This window comes from Nipponia nippon, unplaced genomic scaffold (assembly GCF_047370975.1).
Source record: "Nipponia nippon isolate SJK-2023a ecotype South Korea unplaced genomic scaffold, ASM4737097v1 scaffold_1, whole genome shotgun sequence".
NCBI lineage: Eukaryota > Metazoa > Chordata > Aves > Pelecaniformes > Threskiornithidae > Nipponia > Nipponia nippon.
The window spans coordinates 111,991,489-112,018,262 of record NW_028262290.1 but is presented as its reverse complement, the minus strand read 5'-3'; the positions used below and the strand labels follow the sequence as shown (position 1 = coordinate 112,018,262).

Below are 26,774 nucleotides of genomic sequence, written 5' to 3'. Positions count from 1 at the left end.
TGCCCTAAAGAGGTCCCAAAAGTCAAATCTTGGCATCGTTATTATGCCATGTCACAATAGATCAACTTTTGTGACATTCTCTCGCTTTCCATGGCGACAAGTAATGAGACACATTAATATTGCTAACAGATCAAAATCTAGGGAGAAATAAGTGTTATTACAGTCTGTCTCTAAGTGACAGAGATATCCTAAATGACAGGGTATTTTATGTTACTGTTTTATCCCTCTTCCCTCCACAGTAACAGGGGAAGCTACAGTCTTCCCCGAGGATGCTCACAAATCTGGTCTAGCAGGAAAGAGCATCCCAGCCAAAGCAGGAAAGACTGTCAGCTCAGCACAAGTCTTAAAAAACTTAAAAAACATTTAATAAGGTTTCCCTGTAGGCATTAATCATTCCAATGGCTCATATTTTACCTCAAAGCAGCAAAAATTTAATCTCCTTCATAAACGAGTTCATGCCAGCATTCATATTCAAGACTGTGCAAGATAAATATTTATAGACTGGCTTTTGCAACTTGTCATGTTCTAGCACAGACCTTCATTAGCAAACCCTGGCAGCGGCTGAGGGAACGAAAAGTCCAAAGCTTCAAAAGATACAGCAATCCCCCTCCATTAACATGGGAGTTGCTCTATTTTGCATTTTAAATACATCAAATGCGCACAACTGTTCATATTTTAGGATGAACTCCAATCTTACTTCCGTCTCATATCGGTGAGATTTAATTCCTTCCCATTTAAAACCATCTTAGTGAATTCACAGTCCTTATATAGATACCCTTCAAGTCAAGCCACAACTTATAGACCAAAATTTTAAAGTTGTGTGATGATTAAATTTTACATATATGCTCTTAAATAAATGATAATCTAGAAGAGAGTTCCCATGAGTTGAACGGACACCAAGCTCTCTTCAGCCATCCCAATTAAGCCCATAAAAAGTATACAGTCAAGGTGCCAAACTTTGGGGAGGATAGGTCTGTAATTTCTATTCTGGTTTAAAAATTGCTTCCAGAAGAAAACCAGAAAACTTCTGAGAAAGCACAATCGCCAGAAATACTACTTATAAAATGAAAGTATTTCCAAACTGATTATCATATCATGATTCTTCCACACGACAGAAGACACAAACTACAGCGCTGCTAGTGGAGTAAAGAGCATGTGCAAGAGTGCTTCTTAGAAACAGACAGCAGAGAAACGACACGCACATAAAAAAGCATTGTTATCAATGCCCTAAGTGTGAATCTTACTTCAGACAATAGATTAATTCCTTCTCAGTCACATGCGGACTCTCTGGCATCCTGGGAGGTGCTATTGAAGTGCTTGCAGTCTTACAGGCTGAACTTTGACATAATCCATCTTTCAATCGCAACACAGACCAATCAACCGGAACAGGAGACACAAACCCATTGGAAACCAGGCTTCAGTATTTCTGGTGATCATGAGACCCCATATGTCCAATAACGTCACCATGAAAATGTTAAGTTTCCACATGCATTAGAAGCCCACTATGCAGCTTCGATCCCACCTGCATGAGGAACATACACTTCTTCAGGCTTCATTATTACCATGTCATACACTATTAGGCAATAATTAATACATAACTTGATTTTTCTTCTATGCCTATATACAAATATATATATATATATATATATATAGACACATACACACATTTGATGTATGTGCAGAGCTGAGGAGCCACTGGTGCAAGGCTACCACCTGTGGGATTATGACAGAACGCATCTGTGCCTGAAACCCCCTAAATGGTTAGTTTTACCCTACTGATATTACTTTGCTTTTCTCCCTGCTTTGCCAAATGTAGTATTTTCAGCTATTTTTCCTTTCCTGGGGAAAACTATCTATGTTTTAATGACATTTTCATACATGACACGCAGTAATACGTAGCGCACTTTTGTTCCATGTCATCTAGGTGGCTCAGAGTTTGCAGGTATGCTGCTTTGAAGAAAATAGAATAGCAGGCTGCCAGAGCACGTTTGTGCTAAAGCATGACTTGGCCCCACAACTGCTTTCCCAACAGTGAACAATACTGGTATTTCAAGTAAAGAACAAGATCAACATAAGACAGCAAGAAAAATACTTAAATAACTAAAAATTATTCTCCTAAATAAAAACATACAGTCACATACAGAATTCAAAGCCTTTGAATTCTGAACCCACTTCCCAAATCTTGTTCTGAGTTGAGGCTGAGTGCCCAAGGACACCTGCCATCCCTCTTAAGTACTGCGCGCTAGCCTGATTTGCTTACCCTCGGCAAGTACGAAGTACCAGATTTTACTGCTAATATGTTTTTTATCCTTAATGCTATTTAGTGGGTTCAAGCCTTTAGTGAGACTCACTTTGAAAGAGGTTCTGATCTACCTTCCATATAGGGAGCTTGATCCATCTTGACAGGCCATAAGACAGGTTTGGTCCTCTAAATTAAATAGCATAAATCTGTGAAAAGACTTATGTTTAAATTACCCTTACTACCTTTTTACTTCTCCCATCAATTAGATAAAGATTAATGTATACCTCAGAATTGTAAGCAGTAATAGACCTCAACACATCATTTTTCCACACTCCTGCACTGAAACAGGGTACACATATCCATGCCAACTCTGACACATGTTGGTCAGACCTGTTCTATAAAATGCAAGTAAATAAAATAGAGCATAAGAAGACTCCATGACACAGTAGCCAATTTCGGTGCTTCATTATCATTAAAGACAACATTTTTCCTAATAAGCAGCCCAAACCTTTCTTTCTTCACATTAAGCTGTTTGCACCTTGTCCTACAGCCAGTCCACAGAGAAGACAGTTGATCACTATCATCTTTAAAGGTAAGGAAAAGCAAGTGGTTTCACACATAAGAAGACTTACCATATCTGCACTTAATGTTTTCTGTTCTAGACTAAGAAAACTCAATTTCCTCAACCCCTTATTATGTGTCATTTTTCTCCCTGAACTTCTGCGTACATCTTCTATGTATTTTTCAAGGAATCGTTGCCCAAAGCTATACAAAGGACACCAGCTGAGACCTTAACATCTCTGGCTCCTGCATTTTCATAAACATTTCTCCACTAGCTCTGATCACACCAAAGTGAAGTTCTCCTTCCTTGGACTGGCCTTGTACTATTGGCTTTGGTTCATTTTTACTGAATTTCAGCTTGTTGGTTCTGTTTGCCAGATTACTTTGGATTATCATCCCATTCTCCATTCTGCCTTGGGAAACCTGCACCGGTCTGAAGTCTATTCCATCAAGCAGTGACAGCCGCAGGGCCAAGTTAGCATGATGTTGGAGACTCAGTCGGTCTTTCTTCTCTACCTGCTTCTTATCAGAAGTGATAATGTTTGCACCAAACAATCCTCTCTTTATACAGATGTCCTCCTTGATTCTGCTCACTCTCTCCCCCCTAAAAGCAGGACTTTCTGACATCCCTGGATTTACTCACCTCCCTGTAACACGCTTGATGTCTTCTCTACTGGTTCAGGAACCATCACACTTTCATCTGTCCTTTTAGGACTCCTTTTAATAGGTATGGGATGGAAATGTTGTTTGTTTCTCTCATCGAGCTGTTGTATTTACACAAATCCAACTTCTTAGTCAGCTGTTTTGAGATGTTTTCAATACTTCTATACATAGGTGGATTTCATAGATACTGGACTGACTATGCAGGCTCTCTTGCCCTCCACTACCCCACCTGTCCCCCGTAACTCATAAATTGAAGTGATTTAAAGTTGTCTTCTGAGCATTCACAGCAAAAGTGCTCTAGAAGAAGCATGCGTATTTGCCCAAGATACCTTATCTAAGTTATATGCCATCCAACCCAGCATACATCAAGACATTTGTTTGATTCACAACATTGCAGCTCAGCATTTGATTCATCTTCTTTTCTGCTTGGAACTCCCTCATCACCTTTTATGAACTTCCCTTGAGGCTGTAACTGGATTCCTCTATAGGGCAGCTGTGATGAGCAAGTCTCCTGTCTGAACACTACTGAAAACAATCGCCTGAGCCAAGCACTCCAACGTTTCATTGGAAGTGTCACACAACAGTAAGGACCAAAAAGCTGACAAAATCGCAAAAGAAACATAGAAATTTTGTTTTTAAAAAGGTAAGAAAAATAATCAATAGGGGCAGAATGGCAGACCTTGTTTCACAGTACCACATGATATAGCAAAGAGAGAGCTACTTTTATTTTGAAGTAGTCATTTGTCAAGCTTCTGCCACTTACCTAAAAATCTATCTGATTTGAAAAAATCAGCTTTTCCCAAAAACTTTCTGACTTAATAGGGGAAAATAATATTTTTGTAAGTTTTGAAAATAGATGTTATTCTGGTTTTATGTCAATTAGGCTGCCAAAGTATTTTGTTTAATTCATAGAAGTTAAACGGAAAATGAACTTCCAGTATAAATGTTTAATAAAAGTTAAAAAAATGAGATGCCATGACTTTATGCTGGAGACTCTGACTTTTTAAATAAGGGGTTCACAGAACGGCAAGAAGTGAAATTAGTTTTGTGGATTTTGCTGTGAATTAAAAGTACAATGAAAATAATTTCAGGACAGGATGAAAGTAATTGACAAACAAAGTATACTCGATATTTTATACACTAAGGGGCACTTTTCAGTCGAAACTTCATTTTGTTCTCAACTTAGAAAGAGTTTCAATGGGAAAATTTCTACCACCCATAATAATTGTATTCATGTTCCTCACAATTTATACCAGAGGAATCACTTGTAGAATATACAAATCACTTTGTCGTTGTGCTGTGATTTGCAAATGCAATTAAAAATAACACAGAAAAGTTTCCCATGTCCCAAAAGATGACCTACAGAACACTACAAAAACAAAGCTCAGGGCTAGAAAAATTAGAGAAGTGATAAAGATGAAAGTCTTTTTAAAGTTGGTGAGATCTAAAGATTTCCTGACATCCTTCCACTGTAAAGGTAGATTGCTGACACTAGCCTTTTATCATCTGGGCTGTGTAAGGCTAACGGCTTTCTGCTGCCTCTTTTGTTCTGTCCATAGAGAAAAACAATGACCCCTAATGAAAAAATGCATGCAAGCATACAACATCAAGAGGTATTTTTTGACTGTCACTGGACTAAACCTGAGCTTTTCATATGAAACTTCAGAGAAGGATTGATGGCATTACTCAACAGAAGAGATAAAAGAGGTTTGAAACATTGTTTTCTTAGCTGCCTTAGCCTTAAGGGTCTTGTGCCCACTCTTTCCCATCCCCATGTACTTTGAGGGTGGAGAAAAAATGGAAAATAAATATGATCTATCCAGGAAAAAGAAATGCTTCATTCTGTTTTGTGCTTTGATCGAAGGGACAAAAATAAATATTGCATGCACTTAATATTGCAAAATACACCAGTAGCTCACAAAGCTTTGGAACAGTTTCAGAGATTACATATAGACATTTTTATTTGTAAACATCCTAAAGGTGAAAGGATGCTACAGACTACTTAATGCAGATTCTAAATCTCTAGCCTGCAGGAGAACAGAGCTTTACCAGTGGATTTACAGTTGGTTTGCATTTTGGCATTCACTATGTTAACTGCATATTAAACACAGACCAAAAACTGCAAAATACACACTGCCTGCAAAATCAGTTAGTAAAAAGTTATTAAGTAAAGAACATATGGGGTCTATCCTGTGCTTCAGAGTATCTGTTTTGTCAGGAAAAAAAAAATAAAATAAAGGAACGTAACGGAATTGAGAGCAAAATATGCTGCAAAAGCATGAATACATTAAAAATCTAAACGTAGTCAAAAATCTATCAAGGGCTATTAAACATGAAGTTATACTTTCTGGCAAAGGGGAATGGTGGAAGGGGGAGTACAAGCCTTCTACTGCCCCCAGCATATGTTTGTTCAGGCAGCGAGATCCTCTGAAAGACACACTTATTGTGCGCCATAAGGTCTTGGTTCAGGCAAACCCTTCAGTTTGTGCTTAGCTTTAAACTAATCAGATGTGAGCACAGATTAATTGCTCATTATTTTTTTAGTTTTTTGGTTTATTATTCCTAATTGGAGATGAAGCAAAGCACATCTTACTAAGGCTATGCTCAGGACCCATATAAGAAACCAGAGGAATATAAATTTTTGGTTAGCAGTTGCTGCCTCAGGTTCATCCTTGTTAAGGGTCTGTAGCCCTTCCTAAGATCACCACCTTCCAAAGAAGACTTCTCCAAAGGTAGTAATAGGCTAGAGATACATCAATAGCAACTACAATCCTCTGTACAGACCATGACAATTTCAGGGAACACCCCCTGCCAAGATGGCTGAAGTTGCATGCAAAGCACAACCAGCCAAGTATCAAGTACCACTGTAACTGCATTCAATAGTGTAAATCTCTCAGCAACCAAGCAGCAAACACAGAGATGGCCCAGAGTCCACACAGGTAAGCCAAAAATAATGCAAACAGCAGTAGCCACTCACTATGGATAAAAACATTTTCAAAGCCTTTGCTCAGATTTTACTTTGCTCCTGCTGAGGCAGTGGTCCTGTCTGAGAGGGAGTTTGCTGGTGTCAGGGTGCAGGGCGAGCAGGGCCACACCATGAAGGGGCCGAGCTGGGAGGCTGAAATGAGGTCCTGGGCCCACGGGCAGGCATGAGGGAAGGCTGGGCAGGGACAGTAACAGCCCCTCAGGGCCCTGACAGCTGGAACGACCCTGAAACAGCAATTAAAAATCTGGTTTTGACACCAACTTTTTGCATTTCTCTTTTTTCCCCCCAGTGCTTTTGGAATCACAGATGGCTGTTCCCTCAACTAACTGAACATCTTTGTCCACCTCTCAGGGCAGCATAATCTTCAGTAGACAGGCAATATCTGTCATATATATGATGATACTTCCTATATTTGCATGTCTGATCCTTAAATACATTTTCAACAAGGCTCGACATGCATGTGGGACTTTCCCAGGGCACGGAAGCTGCTGCAGCAAGAACGTTACATTTAACATAGGTAGAGTCACCAGCATTTGGCCAGCTTCTCACCTGGTGTAAGATAATCAACATAAAGCCAGTGAAGGCAGCGGGCTGACGTGAGCTTACAGCACCTAGAACATATCCCTGTATTTCCACTTCAGGTTATGCCATGTTACCTTCAAATTAGTAATTTTGATATATATCATACACAGGAGAAGTTTCCATAGCATAAACTTGGCATCACAGCAGGTAAGGACAAGATGTGAAGAAACATTCTTAATCTTCCCAGGTCCAGGGTTCCCAAGCGGGAAGGTACGTGCTCCTGTGTTGAATACATCAATACAGCATACGCTTACCAATCAACCACACAGCACATGTGGAAAAAAAGTCTAGCCTGAAACTACTCCCACACAGTAAATGCATCCAGGAAGCGTCAAATAAAACGTAAAAAATCTCCAGCTCTCTCTATAAAGTATGTCTGTGTGGAAAAAGAGGGTGTCTCAGGAGAGCCTTTCCTCCCTGCTATGGGAAACAAAAACATTTTCACCTGGTATATCATACGTGCAAGGATGTTATTTCTTGTTATTGGACTCTCCAGAAACATTATGAGAGCAAGTTAACATAGACACCAGAAAGTTGATAGGTGCTGCAATTTAATAATTACAGTATTTTGGCTGCTGCTGTAAACAAAAGCATTATACAATGCCAGAATGGCACTCTGAGCACATCACATAGATAGGCTGAAGCTAAATATGTTGAAGTAATTCCTAAGTTTTCCTAGTCAGTGTGCAAAGCAGGGTTCCTGTATTTACTAAGCCACTCCATATGGTCCCTCCACTTACAATTTGGCCCACAGGCTCATAGGTGGTCTGGAACTGAATCCTGACCTTCTCCACAGAGGCATTGCTGCAGAACTGTCGATGAGGCCATGTACTAGAGAAGGAGCAACCCTGATTAAGCAAAATCTGTTGTGGAGATGAATCTACATGTTTAAAAAAACAAAACACAAAAAACCCCAAAACCCAGAAACACTCTCAGCTACGCCAAATAAATTTCCATTGATTCCAGAGAACTCGCATAAACGAGCCAAAGGCTGGCAAAGGGGCGCAGCAGCCCTTGAATTTCACTTATGCATTTCAGGGACCTGTCTCAGGAAGTCAGCTCTAAAACCATGAATGACAAGAGTTATTGAGGGACCCAGTAGTTTTTTCCCTCCTCCCAGTTCCTCTCTCTGTAACTCTCGGTTCTTCCGACCAAAGAAAACAGCTGATGATCTCCACCGCTGAGGATCTGTGCCCCAAGAGCCATGTGCTCCCTCACAGGGACGAAGGCCAGGACTGCAGCATAGACATGGGTCAAGGGCAATGATTCTTCTACACTGTTCGAAGTTCATGAGGCTGCACTGGGAGTGCTGCTGCATCCACTTCTGGGCTACCCAGTGAAAGAAAGATGTGGGAAAACTAGAAAGAGGCCGGTGGAGGACCACTGAGATGCTGAGCAGGCTGAAGCACTGGGCGTAAGAAGGGAGCTGGGCTTGTTCAGCCAGGAAAAGACAAAGTTAAGGGAAGGAAACCTGTTTTCTATTTCCAAATACCTACCCAGCCATTACAGAGAAGACCAAGCCAAGCCCTACTCAGAGGCTCACAGAGAAAAGGATAGAGCCATAGTCACAAGCTGCAACATGGGAAATTCTGAGGAGATATGAGGGATAAAAGAATTCACCATGAGATGGTGAAGTGCTGCAGCAGGCTGCTCAGAGAGGCTGGGCAATTTCCAGCCTTGGAGATACTCAAGACACAACTGAACACAGTCCTGAGCAACCTGACCTGACTGAAGTTGTCCCTGCTCTGAGCTGGAGGTGGACGAGTTGGCATCCACAGGTCTCTTCCAACCTACGCTATTCTACAAGTCTAAATCCAAGCTTAAATGAAGGACCAGTTGCTGGTCTGACTGAAAGTGAGAGGAAGAGGAAGGGATGGGAATGGGGGCTGTGCAGGCTATATATGTGACTGAGAAATGCTAATCAAAGGGAAAGGAAGGGAAAACGTGTGCTCCCATTTTTAGTAAATCCGTGTCAGGTCTTTTTCTTTTATAAGATAAAAAATCCAACCCTATCCTTTTTCCAAAATATTAAGAAAACAGCTTGGTACACTGTCCTTTCCTGTTTCTTGTGACAATGCTGGGTCTTTGGGGGTTTTTGTGGTTTGTTTTTTTTTTTTTATTAAACAAATCAACATAAAGAGTTTGCATTTATTCTGCAAAAATCAAAGGAGGGGAAGGACAACTGTCTATTAGGTCAGTAATTCTTTGGGTTGAGCCTACACATTGCACACCTTCAGCCAGACCTCAAGTGAAGTGAAAGAAGTAAAATAAGGTGTTGGCGTGTACAAAAAGAAAAGGAAGCAATCAAACTGCACGCATGTTCCAAGTATCATTAGCTGATTGGTACGAACAGGCAAGAAAAAATTAGCAAGATTAAAAACAGTGGCAGACGGCCTCATACTGATCTATTAAGCCCTCTGTATTTGTGCATACGCGTTCGTTGCAAAGGGAGCAAGCAAAAGGCTTGAGCAAGTGAACCTGCATGCACCCTTGCAAAATATTAGCACAAAGTCAGTGTCAGGCATTTCCCCCCAACTGGATGTACAGCTCTGCAGGTTTACTCAAATTTGCTGAAACAGTTATAATTAGCCGCAAAATTCACAGTATCAGTGACTCAGAAGTATTGATTTATGCAGGCTATGGGTAGGTCAACCAGGGAAGGTCAACTTTTATGATCCCAGGACAGATTTGCTGCTGGCATAGCCAGGCAAACTCCCTCAGAGAAAGGAGAAACCCCAGCTTGTAACTGCTCAAGACTTCACAACATGGCTTCTGATATTGAAGGGATCCTCAAAGTAAAAATTCCTCTTACCTCAGAATATATGTATACACACTACTACACCTATAAGCACTGGTGTGACTTGCAGAAAGCTGTGCAACCAGCTACGACTTAAATCTAGTCCCATGCAGAGCTAGCACAGAGAGCACATGTGGCATTAAATCTTGTGCTAGCGCAGTGAACTGGATTATGTTTAACCCATAGAGCCTCATCCTGCTGTGAATAAAATCAGCATGAGCAGAATCAAATCTTTAAAGGATAGCTAGTACAGGGATTTGATATCAAGTTCATCACAATTTGTAATAGGCATAAAGCCTAAATACTATGATGGATGTAATCGGTGTTTCTTAATGTGTGGCTCTGATCTGAATTCTTTTATTCAGACTAACCTCCCACACAATTCAATTCAAGATCAGGCTTTGTATTAAAACAACTCAAAACATTAGAAAAGACAAAGGTAATAGATGGGGTCTAGGTGGAAAGCTGGTTGACACTGTATTTTTGCGCATTTCTTCCTGCTGTATGTACATGGGAGTAATCTGCATAGTCCATTACATTTCCGTAAGATTACTGATAAGACTAAAATACCTCTTGGGATGAGTATGAATCACAGAAACGTTCATGTCAATGAAAGACTATTCCCCTGATTTATCCCATACAAACCAACCACTGGCTTTTCTTTTGAGGGGGGTGAGGAAGGCAGAGCTATTACTCCTACGCTCGTCAGAGACCAAAGGATCAGTCAGATCCCAGATGGGAGTACAGGCATTTTCTCATGTCTCTGGTAAAATTAGCTACTGCAAATTTTATGGACCAAGCAACAATACACACCCACACATTCAGGATTAGAAAACAAGCCGTTGTTTTGAAATTATTATGCTCTTTACTATAGCTCAGGTTTACGTAACACAAAGAGTAACTGGATTTGATATTCTACAACACATACACTCTTCTGGAAAATATGAGATATTAATTGTAAATCTTAACAATTTGTCATTTTTTCCAATACAGCTATAAAAACATTTTATGCCAGACACATCACTGTTGATTTTTGTCCATATTTGAACCTCTCTTTTGTCCATATTTGAACCCTTCTCTTTTCTTACTTTTTAGTACATGGAAAGATATTAAGAAGTTACCAATTTTCCCTTTAATTTTAAATAGGTAGCCCCACTAAAACTTAAATTCTCACCCGGAGGTGCTGGCCTTTGTTCACCATTGTGTTACTTTAGTCCCATATGAGCACTATCAGACCATATGAGCACTAGTCCCATTTGAGCACTATCAGACCCAGCTTTTTTTTTTCATTGTTTACTAAATTGCAAATGCTTTAAGGATGAATTGTTTAATTCTCATAGCGTCAAACATTATATAAAAGTTATCCAGCCATCTGTTTGGGTTCAATTTATATTAACATGAGTGTAACAAAATTCTGTTAAGATTGCATATGTGATAGACAATTTTTTATCTTAGTTCCTAAGTAACACAGAAAAGGACATCACAGAGAAGGTATGATGTTTTCCTAAAACTGGAGAGGAGTCGCATTTTGTTGTGGAACAAGATCTACAAAGAAAATTTATTGTGTATCCCATTCAGGACAGACAGACCCTTACAGCAAATGTGGTAAAGCAGGGGAACTTAGCAACTTTTTATCTTGACCAAACATTGGTTGTCTACCAGCTTCCCATTGCAACCAAGATCCCATGGTAGGCCCGTGTTCAGTTAAGTTTCCCAATGATTACGCTCATTCACTTCAATGGGTGCCCAGTGTGACCATAGATCAGTGTCAAGAGCATGCCTTTTACATGTCTCTGTTTCGTAACTGTTCAGCAACTTTGTTGTTGTGCATCAACCTAGTCTGGCCCTAGAGCCTTCTCTTTGTGTGCAAAAGCATTAGGTTAGGGATAAGAAAACAATGCGCTCCCACAACTTCTTTTGCTAATATTGAAAGGACCAGACTAACTGCTTTAGGATGTGGACCCAGTTTTTTCCTGGGTGAACACAAATGCAATCCCTCTCTCCTGCAATGCAGAGAGATATCCCCCTGCCCAGGCATGAGACCTTGCCTCATGCCACACCAAGTGAAGGCTTGGAGAACTCCTGTTTGCTAGAGACTGGATGAAGATGAGGATACAGACAACACACCATGCTTTCACAGAGTAACCTAAAACTGTATTCTTTGCATCTTCCCAGAGTCACCATTTCTAGACAACTGAGGGGTGGAAGGTGGAAACCCTCTGTACAACACTTAAGCAGGCAGTAGCAGCACAGACAGGCACATTCAGGAATAAGGAACTGAGTTATCAACAACTATAAATTAAATGGGGAAGGTCAGCGGGAACTGAGCTCTTTTGAAAGTCCCAGAGCTAAAACCCTTGGATGAAACATACTCTCTCTCTAACACTTTTTAGTAGTACAGCAGGTCGTTTTGGCCTGATAGGAAACCACATGCTCACTACTGGTATAGCTAATGCTGGTTTAGATGTAGACATAACCTGTTGGTGTACGTATCTTAGAGTGGAAAGGAGTTTGTGACTCTTTCTAGAAAGCCTTTTCCCACCATTCTGCTGTTCCCACTTCTTATTTTATTTTACAAGGCTGAATAAAAAAGACAGAAATCCATCACAATCCCCCAGAGGTGGTTTTTTGTCAACACTTAATGATAACACCTTCCCTGAAGCAGAACTGAAAATACCCTGAGCTTCAGAGAAAGAGTAGGAATAACAAGTGCTTTCCATTTGAGACTGACTTTTCACTGCCCTTTTTTTTTTCAGATCCATGTGCAAATATTCCAAGATGCATTAATGTGTAATAAAATTTGCTTGATTGGCGACTGCTTTCGTGCAAGTAAGGAATCTTTCTGTATAATGACAGCATAAAAAAATATCCTTCTTTGAGCCAGAGGAGGGAAAAGTCTGTGCCAGGTTTATATCACTACTTCAATCCTGCAAACACTTCTGATAACAGATACTACTGAGCAATGCAACACCATTATTAAACAGCGTACTTCATGCTAAGCCTTTGGTAGGATGGGCTACTGATGGGCATTAGCAAACAGACATTTGGTATAAGTGCTTTGAGTCAAACTGGAAATTGGATACTAGAAGGGGGAAAAAAATGATTTATTGCTCACAAAAATAGATCCTTCAGAGAAGTGACTTAGCAACCTCGGTACTGCACAGTGCCTTCTTTAAAATATATTTTTAATGGGGTCCAATTTTTTTAAATTCTTTTCCAGATAAACACTGCGTATAGAAAACAGCCCTCACTATAGAAACCAGAACTGAACAGCACAGTCCAAGTTGAAACACTGAGCAAAACGCACCATACTCAAACTTGCATTCATCCTTCAGTCTACAAACACACGTTCTTGATCCAAAATATTTGTCAGTCAGAGCTTGTTACCTCCTGTCATGCCACATGGCTGTGCCATGACTCTTGGAGATGTGACTCCTTAAGGAGTTAAGATGCCATAATGGCACGTGTGTTTGTCAGCTAACGGTTGCCTAAATGCCTTCCTGATTTGTTTCTCCGTTTGGCTGTCAAATCAACCCAAATTCTCAGCCAACTTCTAAATTACCATTTATTTTTACCCTAATATGAAACTTTGCACAAAAGATGCTGGCACTATGCTTGCAACAAATATGATCTTGGATTGGTGTTACAGGAAAACATGATGCCAGGGTGGTGTTAAGAATAAAACCCTCTTCAGCTCTGCAACACGTCAGCGAGGTTTGCCTTCTATGAAATATGCTTTTCAGACCTTGGAAGTACAGATTTCATAGGAGGAGTTTTTTTAGTACAGGAACAGAGGCTAGAAGTAAGTTCAAAAGCCCTGGGGTACACATAGCACCTTGACTTCATTGAATCTGGAGTGACAGCACTGCTGGACTAAACCCTAAGGCAACCAGTTGGGTGAGGTTCCTGTGGACTCAGCTAGAGCTCCCAATAAAAAAAAAAAAAGCTTGTGAATGGGGCCCACTGTGAACTGCTTCAGCTTGCACATTTGCACTTCATGCACTGCAGTCTTAATTACGAGGCAACTTTGCTCTCCCTGTTTCACCTTCCCTGTCTTTCAGCGTTTCCCCAGGTACTCAGCACTGCTTATGTGGGGTGCTGTCACTTTATCCCCAGCTTCCCACCACATGGGGAGGACCTTGGTCAGCCCTGCAGACCCTGGGGGAATAGTCCTGTTCCAGCAGTACCATCTGTCCCTCCTCTCATGCACGACAGGAGGCAAATAAAACAAAATGAACATGCAGTACTCTTTGAAAGCCTGCAATGTTTGGAGGCTCAGTACTGATTTTTAAACGCGCAATCATCTCGAAAGTGTGCAGCTGTGCTCACCTATCAAGTAACCAGATGGCGCATGAGAAGTCAAATCATTTTCTAAATGGCTTTGGTGGCTAAGTCTGCGACAACTTGTTTGGTTAGACGTACAAGAGAGGAAGGGAAAGAGAAAGCAGCAAGGAAAGGATGACAGGAGATGAGAGGGAGGGGAGGGGAACAAACATGAAGGAAGAGGGGAGATGAACAAACATGAAGGAAGATACAATTGTCCCAATACTAACTCTGCCCACACATTTTTGCTGAGAATTAAGTAGGACAACGTTTAGACATGTGCTATCAAGAAAGTTACATTTTGGCAGTTTGCAAGACTATCACATCATAAGGAATATAGTCATTTCTTTACTAATTAATCCAGAAACTATTTGAGAAGATAGAGGGAGGGCTGTACTATTTTTTAAAATCAAAGACATTTCCCTGCGCTGTCATACTTCCACATTTCTTGAAATCCAAATTCTGTATTTCAAATTCGTATCTCATCTCCAAACGTCTGGCTTGTTTTTGGACCTTCAGCTAGCCATCTTCTCACCTGGACATTAACCTCATTCTGTGGTGGTTGTTTTCCGCTTGCCGCTTCACATAGGATGAATCCACTCCTTTACTGCTTCCCGAACGTGGTCCTGCAGTGACCATGCTGTGGTCGCAGCAGCTAGCCATCCCCTGCCTGCCTGGGGTCCCTTCACTTACTACCGTGCACTTTTCTCCCTATGCGTTTCTTCCCTGAGCAAGGTCAGCCGTGGGGACATCTGCCCTAAGCCTGCACCAGACCAGCCTGCCTCTGGACTGAGCCAGGCTCCTGCCTCTCTTCAGGCCTGAGTACACCCATGAATTTTATTTCTCCTTTGTTCTGCCTTTGATCCTAGCACTTCTGTTTCCCCTGTGGTAAGAATGTGGTTAGTACAGATCCAAAAAAACATGAGGCAATCAATTAAATACTTTCTGAATTCCTTATGATTTTTACTGGACTAAAATTTGTCCCATACTTAAAATTACTGACAATTTTATTTTGAAAAAATTATTTCATGCTCACAGCAGATCCATTTCAGCAGTGTGCCTCATGTATTTAAAAAGTTCACCCAAACTGCATAGAGTGGCTACACCAGTGTGAATAGATACCACCCACATAAACCAACAAGGATTTAGGTGATAATGGCAAGTTGAACAACTGGAAGCCTAGTTTAAATATAAGCAACAGCATTCACCCACAGATCTGTACAGGGTTAATAACAGTATCACATTTTTATTTATTCCTCTACATGCCCTGCATGCAAATAAGTCTTTAAACAACTTCCTGAATCTAAACCTGAGACATGCATTTGATGTAAAAAATCAATGTAATTTCTCAGATCTCAAAGACTGATTATTCTCCATAGAAAATGGATCCCCTTTATTCAATCAAGCTGCTTCTCTGTATGCAGTGTCTCATCTGCTTCTACTTTGTGCTTAATGTGTATGAACCCTTGTGCATGTGGGTCACTTAACTGGGCTTTGCTGAGACATAAAGTGTGAATCATCGGTAGAATAACCGTGTTCCCACAGTACTGCAGACCATCACCTCCCTCAGCTACATACCACTAACCCCTTATACTTCCGTAAGGACACAAGCAAATGCCTACCGATGATCACAGTCTAGAAAGGAAATTCAGATTCTCTGTGTTCTTTGGGCAATTTTTATTTTCTCAAACCCCTGTTTTGTTAAAAATAAGACATCAGTCTATTCTTACAGTATTTTTCAAATTGAAAAACATGGGAAAAGTAAGATTGATGGTTTCTTGTGAGCATGTGCAGGCACTTGTGTACATACTAGAAAGATGGCATTTTGTGAAATGTTTCTGGAAAAAATAATAGGGGTTTGTTTGCTAATCTAGACCAGAAATTGTTTTCCAAATGGTTGTTTTAGTGACAGCCCAAGACTTTGGCAGGCCTTCCTCTCCTTTTTTGTATCATAGATGAAGAGGATTGATTGCAGTTCATGAACTGTAGCACTGGCCTCTGTATCACTACAAAGGCACAGCTTTAGTAATCTTGCGGGTACAAAAAAGTACAAAAAAGGGGTGAAAATGACTCCAAGCTGTGTCTTCAAGGGAGCATCAAAGCCATTAATCTGCTACAGAGACAGGGAGAACAAAGCAGAGGACCTTATCTGGGAGTAAGGAGGAGCTTTGTGTCAGAAAAGAGGTGGTAGGAAGGAACAACAGAAACAACTGAGAAGTAGCAGCAGGGCACTGGGAGTCAGAGACGAGAGGCTTGAAGTGTGGTCCAGCCCCTGACTTCTCTGTGCCCCCATCCGTAGAAAGGCTGCTGAACAACTCTCCCATTGCCTCACCAACCTTCTTAGAAAATATCTAAACAGAATTTTACCAACTAAGGGCTTGTCCACACCAGTCCCCAATTCTGCAGAGTCTCACAGGTGCTCCTGTCCTACAGATAAAGAAGAATTACTGAGAAAACAGAAAGAAAGGTAGAGCAGCCAGGAAGAGGAACAGGCTGTTTCCTGCATGAGATTTCTCGCAGCGCAAATGGACAGTGCAGAAATGTGTTATATGTGTCTTTACTGCAGGCCTATGTTTTACCTTACCCTCTTAATAGATTAATAAACTCCAATTAGTAGAAACTCAACAAGACAAAACAACACAATTGCTTTTCCAAGTTGGTCATTGGTTTATGATTCTGGCAACTATTGACTAACTGGCTACTCATTAGGTCAGGAACAAATTATCTTGTATTTGAGAACAGCAAAAGCTCAGTGATGCACAGCACTGATGCTGCAGAACATTTAGGGAAGAGCAACCCAGCACTTGAAACACTTTGGATTGCTGAGTTTGCAGCAGAACCCAATGAACTAAACCAAACAACAGTTCCCTCGGGAAAACGCTCTCCATGTTGAAGCAGCAGAGCCATCTGCTACCCTTTCTCCCCCTACTCTGCAGTCCCCGAGGTGAGCAGGAGGACTGGGATAGCAGGCACTGACTGCTCCCTGACCAGAGGTTTTGGTGGGGGTGAATCCCACTGTGCATATTTTAGGCACGTGAAAAAAATCCCCCTGCCATCTCCAGGCGAGTTCAGGGAGCTATGGTCCTCTTCACGTGGGCGACTACAAAAAAGTGCTAAAAGGCATCTGTCACTCTTTATTTTCATCTTCTAACAAACTCAGCAGTCTGTCATCCCACGCTTGCTTTTATTACCTGGCAAGCCCGTGAGAGGGGCTCCCCACAGCCTGGCCAGCCGTGCTGAGCTGCTGCAGGCAGGGTGGGCACAGGCGTGCTGCTCTCCCCTCCATGCTCACCCACACCTCATACTTACCCCTGCTTTTCTCTGCCATTTATCCCAACTGAAACATGCCGCTATGACAGATGCTGAGCAGCCCCCTTCACAGTTCCTGCTAGCCAGCACAGGAAACTTGGGCTTTTGAGATGACAGGCAAAGTGTATTTCCCTTTCCTGCCCTCATTCACTGCTCTCTCACCCTCACCGTCTACCGCAGCTGGCTGGACCAGGGGCCAGTAGCACATCCTATTCTAGGAGGCAGGCGTTGGTGATCAATCCACACCAGGAATTCCTGTATTTTCCAGATATACAGGTTATCACCACCCCAACATCTTTCCACTATGTGCCCATAAAGTCACACTCTTAATTGTGCCACAACAGGAAGGTGGCACTGCACTGTCGAGTGGCTGCAGACCACTGATGACAGCCTCACTGACAGCTAGCATGGGGCAGACCTTGGGTCAGAAACATAGGGTCTTAGACAATACGACAATGCAAGAGAGAATCTGCTAGAGGAGCAAGATCTAGTGAAGAGTGAAGTCATTACAGTATTATGACAGCGTACTAGATTTTAACATCTGTGGGCCCAATGTTTTAAATCATTAGACAGTAACTTGCTTTTATGAACCTGACGTTGCTAGAAACTTATCATCACATTGCAGGCAGGTCAGCATGGGTACAATATATGTACACATGCCGTTCACAAATACATTCTTGCATGCAGATACCCATCTCCTGCCTCAGAGCTCCTGTCATCAGTTACAAAACACAAGGTGCACATAATTTTCACATTCCCTTCAAGGCAGGGGGGAGGGAAGAAGTATCTTTTTCCTTTAAAGAATCTCCACCTCTAAAACGCTTAAACTCCAAAGTTCTAATAAACTGCAGTATTTACTGCTTTAACATGGAAAAACATGCTAAACCAAAAGAGCCTGAGAACAGCAGGACTCCCTCAGAGAGAAGGTCCATCTGGCCCAATACTCGGTCTCCCAAGTGGCCAACCACCAATGTCCCCAGGAGAGCCTATGAGCAGTGCAAGCCTACTTCTGCCAGGGCCCTGGACCCGCTCATAGGCCTCAGTGGCTGGGACCGGCCTCCCCTGGGACCCCACCCCCACCGTCTCCTGCCAAGGGCCCAGGGGACGTGTCTCAGCTGGGCCTGGGGCCGACTGAAGTCCCTGCCTGAGGCATGTTGTAGGGGTGCCCGTCTCTGCCCCTGTCTCCTGGCTGGGCCTGGGCCCTGCACTGCAGAGAGCTGCTCTCCTGGATGGAGCCCTCAGGCCTCGGGCATGGCTTGCCATCCATAACTCCAGGCATAACATAGAATAACTGTTCTATTCCCCACACTCACCATGACTCAAATAAGGATGAGACTCTTATTTGCCCAAAATGCCAGGGGTTTTTCAGCTCCAAAAACACTTTCAAGGACACATCACACAAAGGTCACAAGTGGAAACAGGATTTTATTTGTATTTGTATTTTTCTGACTCTGTCTCAGAGCCGATGCTCACCAGCCTTAACACAATGCGCATGTGCAGCCAGGAGCAGGCTGATGCGCTCTTCAGTTGAGCTTCAAGAAACCTCCCTTGCAGCCTGGCAAAGGCAAGGCACAGAGCTGCAGAACGTAGCAGCAGGAACACAGGCCAAGCAGTCCCTGCTTCCTGAAGAGTGAGAACGTGAAGGATGAGGATCAGGACCAACCACACCAAAGAAGAAGAAGAAGAAAGAAGAAGAGGTGTGTGGTACCGTGGGGTATTTTCCAAAGTATGATGCGTATTGATGACGAGCATACATCTGCCTTCCAAAACTTGCTCCGCCGCTGTGCGTCTTGGGCAGTGATGCATGAAAAGCGCTCTCGTGCCTGCCCTGCGCTTGGGTTGCAGGCAGGGAGAGCTGCAAAGTGGCAGCTGCGGATGGTGCAGCGAGCCTGGAGCCCTTCCAAGCCCCGGCTGTTTTGCACAAGCAAGAAGCCCTGGGGAAATGGAGCCGAGGGAAGAGCAGAGCTCGCGCCTTTGCAAACCTGCCATGGGCAAGAGAGGCAGAGAGAGGCAGGGCACGAGCGGCGCCTCGGAGGCGCAGGAGCAGCAGGCAGGGACCGAGCAGAAAGGGCCCAGAGGTCAGGGGCTGTGCTCAATGCTACAGAGGACAAGAAGCAACCCCCGGGGGCCCCCCTGGGCCCGCCCTGGGAGTCTGGAAAGCTTCCTCCCCCCGGATGCGGGGCACGAGGGCCACCTTCGTGGAGCAGGAGCAGCAGGCACTTAGCCAAAATGGCCCAAAGCAGCCCTGGCAAGTGCCCGTGCTCAACGCTGCGGAGGAAGGCAAAAACCCCCGGAGACACTTGCTAGCCTGCCGTGGGGAAAAAAAGCCTTCCTCCCCCCAGCTGCAGGGCACGAGAGGCCATCTTCGTGGTGCATGAGCAGCAGGCAGTAACCCAGCCAAAAGGGACGAGAGGAGCCCTGACAAGTGGTCATGCTCAGTGCTGCAGAGGAAGGCAAAAAACCCCCGGGGAGCAGTGCCAATGTGCCCCGGGGGAAAATTCCTTCCTGACCCCAGCGCTGGCGATCGGCTATTCCCTGAGCACGTGAGCAAGACCTGCCTCCTCGTCCCGCAGCCTGGTCACGCCTCCCAGCAGATGCCCAAGCCCTCTTCTCCCTCACCCTGGAGCCACCTCAGGAGCTTCCCAGAGTGGCCCAACGTCCCCGGCCTGAGCGACCTCGGGGGCAAGAATCCTCCCTGCGCCTGGTGGGACGCCAGTGGCTGCTCCAAAGCCCTGGGACCCCTTGCTTGTTATCTACCATCTCTGCATCCCATTTCTTACGGCTGCTGCTGCCCCTGGCTCCGTGGCGGATGAGGACGGCGAGCTCTGCAGTGCTCCTCCAGAAGGCATTCCCTTGCTCTTGCCACTGCTATCCAGCTGAAAAGGCCTGACAGCCTCGGGCACCTCCAGGGCTTGGTGGTTCTTCCCATCTCCTGAGGGGCTTGCATCTGTTCCCCAAAGGCTGAGGCAGGATTTCCATCTGTCAGGTGGGCTTTGAAGGGGGCCCCGCCAGGAGCTGCCCTTGCACCGCAGAACCTCCAGCAGATTCATCCAGCCTCCGGTCTTCCTCCCTCAGCCCCTGACAGGGGAGGGGCCAAGTAATTCCACCGGCTCCTCAAGGACTTCCTCGGGGATGTCTTCGGGCTGCGCCCAGGCCAGCTATGGCAGCGGGACACGGGACGATGCTGCCTTTTATCCTGCCCGGGGCATTGTGACTGCTGCGTTGCCGGGTGGTGGCCCTGTGACATGGGGGTGACGGGGCCCCCCCTGCGCAGCCCCGCCCACCGCCCAGCATCCTTGGAAGGAAGGCCTTTGGGGTGCTGGCCCCGAGGCAGTCCCTGTGCCCAGGAGGCCCAGGGGGCTGTCCCTGCCCTTGGTGGCCTTGCACTGGGCACAGCTGCTGGGCATCCCTGATACCTTCTCTGCCACTCGGCTCCCAAGGACATGCCCAGTGCTGTTCCTCTTCTCTCAGGCCATGGCAGAAACCAACTCTGCAACCCAGAGACCACTCATCAGCCATTCCCGCTCTGCGCCAGAGCTAACGTCCATGAGTCTACCTTGGGCTGCCCGGTCCTCTGAGTTGGAGGACCAAAAGTGTGGGAGCAGTGACTTTCCATTTGTGGACACTGAAATTGTAAGGGACCAGCTGTATCAGCTGAATGTTCACAAGTCCATGGGGCCTGATGGGATTCATCCCAGAGTACTGAAGGAGCTAGCAGATGTTACAGCAGGACCCCTCTCAATCATCTACCAAAGGTGCTGGGAGTCTGGAGAAGTCCCCGCTGACTGGAAGCTAGCCAGCATAATTCCAGTCTACAAGAAGGGTGTGAGGGAAGAACCAGGAGACTACAGACCTGTTAGTCTAACCTCAGTACCTGGAAAAATTATGGAGAAGATCGTATTGGGTGCTACTGAAAGGCACTTAAAGGACAAGTCAATCATCCGGCAAAGTCAACATGGATTCACAAAGGGAAAGTTCTGATTAACTAATTTGATATCCTTCTACGATAAGGTCACCTACCTAGCGGGTGAAGGGAAGGCAGTGGGCATAGTTCCTCTGGATTTTAGTACAGTTTTTCATACTGTCCCTCACAGCATACTTCTGGGCAAGTTGTGCAGCTCTGAGATGAGCAGGTACTTGGTGCACTGGGTGAAGAACTGGCTGAACAGCAGGGCTCAAAGGGTTGCAGTGAAGGGGACTACATCTGGCTGGCAACTGGTCACCAGCCATGTTCCTCAGGGTTGAACGCTAGGGCCAAATCTGTTCAATATTTTTATCAATGATCCAGATGCACGGTTATTAAGTTTGCTGATGATACCAAACTGGGAGGTGCTGTTGACTCTCCCAAGGGACAAGAGGCCTTGCAGAGGGATCTGGATACACTGAAGCATTGGGCAACCATCAACGGTACGACACTGAACAAGAACAAATGCCAGATTCTGCACCTGGGATGGAGTAAGGCCAGGCACAAGTATAAGTGGCTGAGTGGAGAGTGGAGTGGCTAGAGAGAAGCCCTGCAGAAAGGGGTCTGGGGGTGCTGGTTGGCAGGAGGCTCAACAGGAGTCAGCAGTGTGCCCTGGCAGCCAAGAGGGCAAACCGCATCCTGGGGTGTATCAAACACAGCACAACCAGCCGGGCAGAAGGGGTGATTATCCCACTGTATTTGGTGCTGGTGCGGCCTCACCTTGAGGATTGTGTGTGGTTCTGGGCCCCACAATTTAAGAAGGATGTTCAGGTCCTTGAATGTGTCCCAAGAAGGGCACCAAAGCTGGTGAAGGGGCTGGAAGGCATGTCCTCTGAGGAGCGACTGAGGACACGAGGTTTCTCTAGTTTGGAGAGAAGGAGGCTGAGGGGCGACCTCATGGCTCTCTGCAGCTTCCTGAGGAGGGGATGGGGAGAGGGAGGTGCTGATCCCTTCTCCCTGGTACCCAGTGCCAGGACATTGTGTGGGAATGGCTCAAAGCTGCATCCGTCAGGGTTCGGACGTGACATGAGGAAACCTTTCTTTCCCAAGAGGGTGGTCAAACCCTGGAACAGGTTTCCTAGAGGGGTGGTCGATGCCCCATGCCTGTCAGTGTTTAAGAGGCCTTTGAACAATGCCCTTAACACCATGCTTGAACTTTTGGTCAGCCCTGAAGTGGTGAGGCAGTTGGACTAGATGGTCGTTGTAGGTCTCTTCCAGCTGAACTATTCTATTCAGTTAGAGGTGTTGGGTTACAAAAGGAAGGACAAGGAGATAACTAGTGTTACAAAGTGGGTTAGCAGCTTAAATTCAAATTTACAGCAGAATCTAGGGGTACAAACTCAGCCTTTTCATCCAAGTAATCTTGTCCTCAGAACTGACTCAGCCAGCCTCGGTTACCAATACATCTGTTCGGGTTTCACTATAAAGAGACATTCAAGAGCGTCAGTGTTTCATTTACTTTTATGACTGGGATGTAGGCTGCTAAGTTGCTCTAATGCTTTTAAAACTTTAATCCAGAGTCTTCATCTGACTGTTGGCAACTTCCAGCAGATGCTGCAAGCTCAGCATATCCACGCTTCCTGAATTTTGGGGGAAAGTCATTGAAGAAATGCAGTGAAGAGCAGTGTAATTTACTACATGGGACACTCATTGGTTCAAAATCAGGGTGCCAGGACACATGTGCTACCACCAAAAGTACCATCTTCTGGATGATGTGAAAAATGGAATAACCGGTTATTACTTCTAGTTGTTTAAAATTGTGTTTCATTTTGAGTACTAGCCTGGTACAGCCCATTTTGGACAATTGCCGCCTTCTCCTCATTACCACTTCAGTTCATGAATAAGCGCATGATTTCTTACTTTCTTTAGCCTTACGCTATTTTTTTAATGTCATTTGCCATATCAAGCCATTGACACATTTACCTCACCCATTTCCACACTCCAGAGTAATCTAAATATTTCTGGAATCTTACAAGAAAAAACAACATTATTTATGTTATCAAGTCTGCTCTACCACAGATGGATGATTGCTTTTATTTAAACTAGGAAAATAGCATCAAAGGATGTGTTTATGTAACTCTCAGATTTAACACTTCTAATGCAAGACAGATAGATTTGCACAATATGAGATGTCTTCACATCAGATATTTAGCTTTTGTCACCTAAGTAGCGACTAGACACACATTATATGGGTACGTGCACTACGTACACCATACAACTAAAATTTCTCCTAGGCTGCAAGAAGCTGAAGATAATGATAGCATCATTAGAAAAATAGTTTCCATAGGTGAAGGTTTATGTTTTACAGCTGCTCCATGTTTTTAATACATATGTTACATCAATAACACATAATAGAAAAGTGTATATAAATGCTTTATAAACGCAATTGACTATAAAGACACATTAAGTAATCTGAAGGTGCCCAAATCCAATATAAGCAACAAGATAAAACGACTCGGAATGTATTTCAAATCTCTTTAAGCCAGTGTGCTATTACACACCTGTCACAATGCCATCCTATTCACACCATCAGAAATCAGATAAATCAGGCTCTTAACTCCTATATACAATTTACTCGTCATCAAGTACCCAAAGAAAACTAACAAAAAACAACCATTCTGTATCACTCATTTGGGGGCTTTTTCTTTTTTTTTTTTTTAAGTAAAATTTTAGCAAAAATAATGAAGGATTTTATGTTGTATAACCATGAAGGAACTCAAAGCTAACCAGAAGTGTAGGCACGAGAGAATAGATGCACACAGCTCACACAGTAACTACACATGCATGCCATGAAGAGGGAAGCAAGGATACAGAGCTACATGGTACTATGACCTACTCTGTGTCAGGCCCCTAACAGCTTTTATTCCCTGTAAATAAGCAATGTTTAGACCCATCGACATAAGAAACAACCACCACAGATGCCATAGTGAGGCCAAAATTGACAGATGCCCATCTGCAATACATGCAGATCAAACCGGACAGATTTTCCCCTTGTTAGCATGGCTGGTCACGGCAGCAAAGGTAGGGCAGCCCAGCCATCAGAGCCCAGCAGCATCCCTGGTTTGCAGCCACGGTGTCCGTCAGGCTCAACACAGCCACCCTGGGGCTGGTGCATGAGCCATCTTTGCCATGACACCAAGACCTCAGGCACTCAGGTTAAGGTGTGCTCTGGCATGCCCACACATATCTGCAAACAAGACCTCCCATGTTTGAACAGAGACACATGGAAGTAGTACATCCAATTTTTAAGACTTACACCAATGCTTTACCAGTTAATCATAACAACACTAACAAAGACACAAGGAAACAAATAGCATTTAAAAATGGCTTCTACTCCAACTAGGAACCCAGCTCAACTCGCACTATAAAGTCATCAGATCTCTTCAAACTATTGAAGAGCACATTATGTGTTTTACTCAAAAATAGTTGCAGCCCAAACCTGCAAGAATGGATATGCATCATGACTTTGGTATTGAAAAGTCTAGTACTTTATGACCTTGTGAGCTAGATGGGAGTATTTGAAAATCCACCACTTGCCTGTGACAGCCTCAACAATTAGATTCTTCAATAACGACATGATTACATGTGAGACTTTTCTACATATAAATTGTTGCAATTTTTATTCCCTTAGAGCTCCACAGAGTTCAATGTGTAGCAAAAAGGAAGTGGGGATTTATAGATAGTGAAGTATGAGAAATAGCGGTCATAAAACAATCTCTTTTTAATTCTCCAGAGCCCTATTACATAGAGCACATTAACAGCACACCATACACACTAGAGGGGTGCAAAGGTTTTATTAGCCCTCAAAAGAGAGGACTGGCAATGCTTCCTGACAATTGTGCCTCCCAAATTCATGCAGAGAATGGCTTTATAGCAAACCATACTAATAGCCGATACAGATGCTGCTTGGTTTAATGCCTGTATCTATGGTCCTGTTCCAAGACACCCAACAGCTAAACAGGAGTTATTTGTATGGAACATTTATACCTATCGGCTTTTATTAGTGAAGCTGAAGAAAATAAACAATGGCCAACAAGGCCTTCATCTTTTACCAGAAACGCCTGCAAATTCTCCCCGACTTTGCCGCTCGTTCATTTCCAGGCTACAGTAACGCAAGAATTGGCACCGAGTTTTCTGAGCAATAAACCCATCGGCTGCACAACCTTTTGACCAGCCTCCTGACCTTGTGCCAAGCTCCCCAAAACCGAAGCCGCCGGTAACGAAGGCGCGGGCCTCCGCCAGCGCTGCCGGCTCTGGGCCCCCCGCGGCTTTCTGTCAGGCGAAGGGGGTTTCTGTCACGCCGCTGCGGCCGGCTGCCTCAGCTGCCGAGGAGGATCGCTCCAGCCGGGGATGAGCCGCCGCGGATATTAAAGGAAACGCAATCCTCTTAGGAGGGCTGCCGGCGGGCGGTGAGGCGAGGCGAGGCAAACCCTTATTTTCCCGCCCGGGCCGGAGCGGCAGCCCCGGCCACCTCGCCGCGGTGCGGTGCGCAGCCCCTCGGCCTACCCCCGCCGGGAGCCCCGCTCCGCCTGAGCGGCGAGGAAGCGGCGGCTCGCCGGAGCCCGCGGCAGGTGGACGCCGACCGGCACCGCCCGCAGCGCCGGGTCCCCGGCGGGGAGCGACCCGCCGCCGGGACGCGGGGGGCGGCAGCAGCAGGGCCGGGCGGGGGGCGGCGGGCGCCGTTAAATGGGCCAGTTACATAATAACGCCGCCCCGCCGGCGGGGAGCGGGGAAGCCGCAGCGGCGGGAGCGGGCCCGCTTCCCCTCACGGACCCCGGGCACCACCACCACTGCCGCCGCCGCCGTCCCCTTCCTCCGCCTGCCCGCCGGGGCGAGGCCGCTCCCCCCAGCCACCCCCCACCCTCCCCTTCCCGCCCCGCTGCGCACCTTCTCCTGGGCGCGGTTGAGGCGTTTCTGGACGTTTTTGGCGAAGATACCGGTCTTCATGTCAGCCATGGCTGGCGGCGGGGATGGGGAGGGCGAGGGGGGGAAAGGCGGGCGAAGGCGGGCGAGGCAGAGCCCGGCGGCGGCGAGCGGCGACGAGGCAGGGATGGATGGATGGAGGGAGAGAGGGCGGGCGAGGAGGAGGAGGGTGAGGAGGAGGAGGAGGGCCTTAAAGACACAGCGGGGAGAGGCGGGGCCGCCGCCGCCGCCTCAGGTGAGCCGCGCCCCCCGCCGCTGCCCGCCCCGATGAGGCCCTTCCTCTAGGTAACAAAAAACATCAAGAGGGAGAGCAGGGGTGAAGATTTCCAGAAGCGGCGGCTGATGGCCATGTGCCCCACCGGCACAAGCCCCCCTCGTACGGCTGGAGAGCGCGAGGCACCTGTGTATTTCCCTAGAAATTTCC

The 26,774-nt window shown here is 45.1% G+C and overlaps 1 protein-coding gene across 2 annotated transcripts in view; it reads right to left on the bottom strand.

Annotated features, from left to right (window-relative positions):
• The window catches only part of AMPH (amphiphysin), a 122,805-nt gene extending 96,382 nt beyond the window's left edge, over window positions 1-26,423 (bottom strand). For both annotated transcript variants that reach the window (XM_087767099.1, XM_087767092.1), the window contains exon 1: window positions 26,315-26,423. In XM_087767099.1, the coding sequence (XP_087623225.1) occupies window positions 26,315-26,383 (69 nt within the window). In that variant the 5' untranslated portion in view covers window positions 26,384-26,423. The remainder of the gene's footprint in view (window positions 1-26,314) is intronic.
• Window positions 26,424-26,774: the final 351 nt, after the last annotated feature.